The sequence below is a fragment of the Orycteropus afer genome, unplaced genomic scaffold, assembly GCF_000298275.1.
Source record: "Orycteropus afer afer isolate SDZICR_OR568_19922 unplaced genomic scaffold, OryAfe1.0 scaffold00244, whole genome shotgun sequence".
In the NCBI taxonomy this organism is placed as follows: Eukaryota; Metazoa; Chordata; class Mammalia; order Tubulidentata; family Orycteropodidae; genus Orycteropus; species Orycteropus afer.
This window is the reverse complement of record NW_006921831.1, coordinates 4857933-4864624: the sequence shown is the minus strand read 5'-3', so window position 1 is coordinate 4864624 and position 6692 is coordinate 4857933. Positions and strand designations below refer to the sequence as shown.

At 63.0% G+C, this 6692-nt stretch overlaps 1 protein-coding gene across 1 annotated transcript; it reads right to left on the bottom strand.

Moving 5' to 3' along the window:
* Positions 1–1185: 1185 nt before the first annotated feature.
* Positions 1186–4556, bottom strand: SIGIRR (single Ig and TIR domain containing). Its single transcript, XM_007949367.2, has 9 exons — positions 4409–4556; positions 4053–4251; positions 3434–3567; positions 3199–3339; positions 2914–3057; positions 2413–2515; positions 2178–2328; positions 1608–1797; positions 1186–1349 (listed from the first exon to the last, which is right to left on the bottom strand). Exons 1-9 carry the CDS (start codon positions 4554–4556, stop codon positions 1186–1188), a joined length of 1374 nt encoding a protein of 457 aa, XP_007947558.1.
* Between the last annotated feature and the right edge of the window lie 2136 nt (positions 4557–6692).

The following is a 6692-nucleotide window of genomic DNA, read 5'->3' as shown; positions in this document are numbered from 1 at the left end:
GCCGGGCCTCCTATAGGAGGGACAGCTCCGAGCTACAGCGCAGGCCCAGCTGGGAGGATGACGCGGCAGAGGGACCTTGCTGGGCCGTGTGTGCACCTCCGAGGGACCTGGGGCACAGGGTGGGAATGGGGCTCGAGGCTGGCGACTTGGCTTCTGTAGGGCAGCGGAAGGGGCAGGGCTTGCAGCCGCTCTGGTGCTTGGGGAGGTGACCCGGTCACACTGGCAAAGGTGGGGGCGCTGGCCACACAAAGGACGGTCTGGCTACAGCCGGACACTGCCTTATGGCCAGCACTGGGCAATAAAAGTGGCCATGGACACAGCAGCCCCAAGTGTGTCTTTAACTGCCTGATGTGGGAGTGGTGAATTGGGGAGCGTTTGCACACACACACATCCTCCAGCTCACACCCAGGCCTCCCAAGGTCACCCAACCCAGGCCAGAGAAGGAGGAGCTGGGTGACCAACCTGGGAGGCAAGGAACCACGGTGCAGGCAGCAGGGCATGGCAGAGGTGTCCCAGAGCCCACTACCCTGTGAGCAGAAGTATGGATGGAGCCTTGGCCACTTCAAAAGTACCCAACAGCCTTCCATCCACACTGCTGGGCGGGGACGCCCCACAAAGCCTCTCCGTCTGGTTCAGGCTGGGGCTCCAGCACCCCCTCTCACACTGGGCTGGGACCTTGGCCAGTGATGCTGTTGTGGGTGTTTTCACAACAAAAATTCCGCTGTGGAAAAATGTTTGCAAACCTTGGATCTGAGGTCTCTAAGGGTCGGCCCTACTCTTGGGACCTGTCCGTGATCAGGAGGCTGGGCACAGTCACGCCAGCAGCCGCAGCAGCAGGGAGTGCCCAGAGACTTAAGAGGGCCCAAGCTGAAGAGGAGGGCACGGTAAAGGGGCGACATCTTTGGTGACTGGGTGAACAGGAAGAAAGAAAATGATGGCCCAGGGCCCTGCAAGCCTGAGATGGGAGACAGGGCAGGAGACCAAGGGGACGCCATGCCCAAGACAGTGTAGACCCTCCACCGTTCCTGCGCGAGAGAGGAGAGGCTGAGGTCCAGAGAGGGGACAAAAGGAGTTTATTTTCCTGGCACACGAATGAGCCCTGGGGCCACACTCCTTCCCTGAATGAGGGGAGGACCCACCACTCCTCCCGCCCCAGCGACTGGTTGCTTGGCTGCTCCGGGGTGGCTACACGTCTTCCTCAGACACCAGGCAGTAGAAGTCAGTGCGCGCGCTGTAGTTCCGGGAGCCCAGGTCCGAGATGTCCACCTCGCTGCCCCGGGCCTCTCCCAGCACCACCCTGCTTGTATGAGGTGGAACTGAGGGCTCCCCAAAGACAGGCCCTCGGACACCTGGTGGGGCCGCAAGCCCTGAGTCTGAGCTGCCCAGAGCGTGCCTTCTACCCGGGGTCACTCCCCACTCATGCCCTCCCCTCCCCCAACATGGTGGCACATGCTCCATGAATTTCCCACCTGAGTCTGAGCACCCCTAGGGAGAGGGCCAATGAGGGGGTGCAGGGGCACTCAATGCCAGGAAGACTTTACAGCTGGGCCCCTTTCTGCCCCCAAGGCTGTCTTCTCAGGGTCTGCGGGGGCCGGTGTGAGGCATACCCAGGTCTCCCTCGGGGTCCGGATCCAGCTCGGGGTCCATGGTCCGAGCCTCCGGGGCACTGCCTCGGACTATCAGCATGGGGTCCTTGTCATCCTGCAGCTGGGTCTGCGGGTCCCCCTCAATCGCCCTGTATCGCACCTTCCGTGGAAGCGCCAGCTGCAGCTCTTTCCAGAAATCGGAAGAAGGCGTCTGTGGGGCCAGGGTGAGGGGAGTCAGGGGTGCCCGTGAGCGTAGCCCCCCACCCAGGACTAGCTGGCATGTGTGGCAGCAAGGGAGGAGGCTGCAAAGGCTGGAAGCCCTGGGCCACTCTGAGCACAAAGAGGGCTTCCTGCGGCATGACACGCACACTCATCACGCATCCAGTGCAGCTCCAGGGACCTCCAAGGCGACTCACTCCTTTCACCGTTTCAGGCCACGGCACCCCACCCCCAGGGCCCCAGGTCACACCTCCGTGCTGTACAGAACCCCTCACCTCGGCGGATCCCCATTTGGAACCCCCCAGCTCCCGGGGCCCCTAGGACCCGGCCCGCCCCTCCGGCCTCCTGCCTAGCTTCTCGTGGCCCCCGTACCACGGAGCCGGGCCTCCAGAGCAGCAAGGTCACCAGGTGGCGGTGCTGGCGCAGCAGGCGAAGCGCGGGGTGCGCGGGCTCACGCCTCTGGCCCTCGAAGGTGATGAAGATAGGTCTGCGCGTGAGCTCCAGCAGGCGGCACAGGCCCTCCCTGTGGGGGTGGGACCGTCAGGACGGGCGGGGCTGGGTGGGGGCCCTACCGCTCCCCCCCCCCCCCCCCCCGCGCGGGACCCACCGGAAGCTGTGGCTGCACCAGGCCCGGCCCAGGAAGGCGTCGGACAGCACCACGATGAGACGCCGGCAGCGGCTCAGGTTCACCAGGAGGTCGGCCGACGGCTCTGCAGGGATCATGCGGTCAGCGAGGACCCGGGAGCGGGGGCGAGGCCCCAAGGGTGGGCTGCGAGGCGAGCGAAGGGTTCCTGGGGCCGGGATGGGGCCAGGGCTGGCTTAACCGCTGTGGGGCCTGGTAAGCGGCAGGGGCGGTGATGGGAGGAGCCCCAAGAGAGCTGGAGCTATTGTGGGCGGGGCCTCTTGCGGCGGGCAAGTTGTGGGCGGGGCTTCTGGGGACGCGATGTTGTGAGGTCCCGGAAAGGGCGGAGCCCCAGAGAGAGGCAGGACTGTTGTGGGCGGGGCCTCCTGGGGTGGGTGTGTTGTGGGCGGGGTCCCCAGAGGGAAGGGGCGGGGGCGGGGGGCGGGGCGAAGGCCCAGAGGGTTAATGGGGAAGGGAGGGCTGTACCCGCGCGGGGCAGAAGGTCGCGGTCGTCCAGGAAGAGCTTGTAGCCCCGACGGCGCTCCAGCTGCGGCTTCAGGATGAAGTTCACGAACTTGCGGTCCTCGGGGCAGTCGCTGTAGGAGACGTAGGCGTCGTAGAGCTTGCCGTCTACAGAGAGCGGCAGGTCAGCGGGCGGTCCCCAGGCCAGATCCGCCCCGCGCGACGACCCAACAGCTGGCAGCGCAACCTCCCCGCAAAACCCACAGCCCCAGGACTTCCCCTTCTCTAGCGCCGCGCGCCCCCACGCACCGTTCACCTCCACCTCGCCGTAGGTGTCCTGGTACCAGAGCAGCGCGTTGAGGCGGCACTTGACATAGAGCAGCGCGGCCAGCAGCAGCGCCAGTAGGACCAGGAGCGAGGCCAGCACCGCGGCCACGTGGCCAGGAGGATCTGGGGAGGAAGCTGTGGCCTGAGGCGCTGCGTCCAGCACCCTCCAGGCCCCACGACCCCCCGACTCCCCCATCCACCCAGTGTGCCCCCTCACCTGCCCTCCAGAGCCTGAAGGGGGAGGAGCTAACGTTGTGGACCAAGCAGGTGAAGACTCCGTAGTCCTCGGCACTGGTCAGGTTGACCTCCAGGACACTGGACACAAGCACCTCTGACAAGTTGGCCCTGACCCTGGGGAGACCAAGCCCAGACCTCTTACCTGGCGCTGAGAGCATTAGTGGACCAGGGCCCTACCTGTCTGCTCGCACCCGAGAGGCTGAACAGTCAGGTTTTCTGAGTGGTCCTGGGGCCCTAAGCTAAGAGAAGTGGGGAGAACCAGGGAAAGGGGTGGGGGGGACCCTGGACTAGGTCAGTTGTGGGGCAGTCACCCTAACTCTGGGTCTGGGTCCTGGGGGGGGGGGGTCCTCTGACCCAGGGTTGGCCTGGTGGTCAATGACCTTGCTCCAGCCCTAGAACTGTTGGCATCCATGGCCCTGGGCAATCATGCTGACCCTTGACCAGTGTCTCAGACCCAGGATCTGTCTTTGGGGTCATTATCCCTTGTTCTGTACCCAGGGTGGGCTCTACCACCCAGGTCCATGTTCGGGTGGTTGCAGACTGGGGTGTGGGTCTAGGGAGGCCATGGCCTGGGGTATACCCATGGTGGTCCTTCTTACCAGGTGTCCTCCTGGAGGCTATAGTGGCTTCTGTTGCCCAGCGGCAGCCCATCTTTTAGCCACTGCACTGAGGGAGGGGGGCAGGAGGCCACAGAGACCACCTGAGCTGTGCAGTTCAGAGTGACTGCAGTGCTCAGGGTGGGCCCCAGGACCTGGATGCTGGCGGGGGAGATAAAGTCAGGGCTCCCATCACAGATACCTGCAGAGAGAACACAGTGGTGCCCATTGTGCTTGGGACATCTGCTCCCACTCCCTGCACTGTGGCCTGGGGACCAAGGAAGACCTGATGGCAGGAGTGGGTGTAGCTGATGGTCACACCACCTCTGTCCTCAGTTTCCATGCAGGATGAGGCCTACAGTGCTGGCCTGTTTCTGTGCTCTGCCTGCGCTGTATGTGGCTTGCAGAGGGGATTGTAGCATGGGGAACAGCGGCCACAGCCTGAGTCCTGAGGTCACTGCAAGCTGATGCACCCAGCCCAGTAGGGCCATCCAGCTGCTTGTCCATTCAGGATCTGAGCCCAGCCTCCACATTTCCCATGCACACCTCCCTGCCCCAAGGTGAGGAGCCAAGCCCTGACCAACTGGCTACAGCCCACCTAGCCCTACTACAGAGGTCTGTAGGGAGCCTGGGCACAAGTGGGTTGGGGGACTCAGGTGCTGGCCCGCCAGCCCCTTCTGTCTGGGACAGCAGGTCTGGGAGCCTGGGGTTCCAGAACCCTCTACTGCAGGTTAACCCCTTTGGACTTGAAGGTTCACATCTGCCTAGTCTTCCAAAGGCAACGGTAGCCCTTGTCCTCTAACCGAATTATGGGCGAGGTGGTAGAGGCTTTTGTACACAAGTGTCAGGCCAAGCAGAGGGCCAGGTGAGAGAGTCCTCAAGGGCAGGAGGTGGGAAAGGGGAGCCCTCTGACCCGCCTACCTGCCATGCTATGGCTGGACCTCCGGGGTGGCCTGGGCCCAGTGCCACCCCCCGCTCCACAGGCTCCCTGGCCCAAGTGGACTGATCCACCAAGGGCCGGGATGGGGTCAAGGCTCACTCTCTGTCCTTGTAGCCAGTTGGTCAGGGCTTCCGGAGGCTTCCAGAGGGGTCAGAGGGTACTGTATCACAGGAACAAGTTAAACAGGAACGGGATGAGTTAACAAGTAACCACACTGGCTGCAGATGGCACGGCCTGGCATTGATCCTGTCCACCATGCGGCCTTCCCCACCTCGGCTCTTCCACAGTGAGGGCACTAGCCGGGCCACAGTCCCCAGAACAAGGGTTTGTCTTGCTCTCAGCTGTGTCCCCGAGAATGGGGGCTGACCCACACAGGTGGGGACTGTGGTGAAGACCGGGTAGCTGAGGCTATAAGCAACATGCCCACTGCCACACAGCAAGTCCCAGGCTGCTCAACTCCAGACCCCATGTGCCTGACATCCAGGGTTTTGTTCTGGATCCAGTCGCGTTTGTACACGTGCATGCAGACACAGCCAGGCCTGTCAGCCCCTGAAGGCAAAGTGCTGCCCCGAGCTGTCCAAGGCAGGAGAGGCAAATGGGCCAGGCTGGGGCTGAGGTCCCTCAGCGGGTTGTCACTATGCACCCCCTTCTTCTGGGTTCCACACTCCTGCACCCCACCTTGGGACCTGATCTGTCATTTCCAGACCCTGAGACTTGGTCCAAATTGTTCTCCAAAGGAAGCCCACCCATAAGTAACTTTTCCCTCCTCAGTGGTCAGAGACCATCCCCAGCCCAAGGGAGACTGCCCCCCCCCCCACCTCTCCACACAGAAAAGCTCAAAAGTGATGGCAGGCCCTCCCTTGGTCACCTCTTCTTCCAGGTTGATCCCAGGTTTACTCAGCACCTACTCCATCTGCCTGGCCTAGCCTCTCCACAGCCAGAGGCCCGGGTTTGGCCAGACGGAGTTTCTGTGGGAACTGGTGGTACATCATCCACATTCCCTCTGGGGCCAGCAAGGAGTCCTCCATGGGGTAGGGGCAGAACAGTCCACTAAGGGGGACAGTGGAGGCAGGGTGCCTCCTGCAGCCTGGAGTACTCCCCCTTCCCATTATACTCGGGGTGATGCGTTCCCCCTGCCCAGTGGCTCCTAGGCCCTCCTGGGAGCCCCAGGAGGCAGGAGGTACGTCTGCACTGAACTTGGCATACACAGTGCACACAGACATGCACACACACACGTGCTCACGAACACACAACCCTGTCCACACGCTCACCTGCACTGAGCTCCTGTTCTGTGACCCGCATACACACACTCACACCTCACACTTCTCCCACACTCAGGGCCCGCACATCAGACCCTGTCCTACCACACACCTCTTTCTGCTGCAACACATGCCTTGAATGCCTCCCAGACACACACACCACCACACCTGCACACGTGCCATGTGCATATGCCACACGCACTGCCACCTCCCTGCAGCCAGGCCCCTGCGCTGGACAGAACACAGCCCCAAAAGGCCCACCAGCCACAGACTAACGGACACCACAAAGGGGCAAGGAGTCACCTGGTTCCAGCTCTTCCCTCCTGGGGGTGATGTCGGTCATGTGTATGCGGTGGGGAGCCAACCCCCCACAGCGGGGGGCCCCCACTCTCCTCGGCACCGTGTCTCCCAGGGAAACACCACCAGATACAGTAGGGCCTAGTT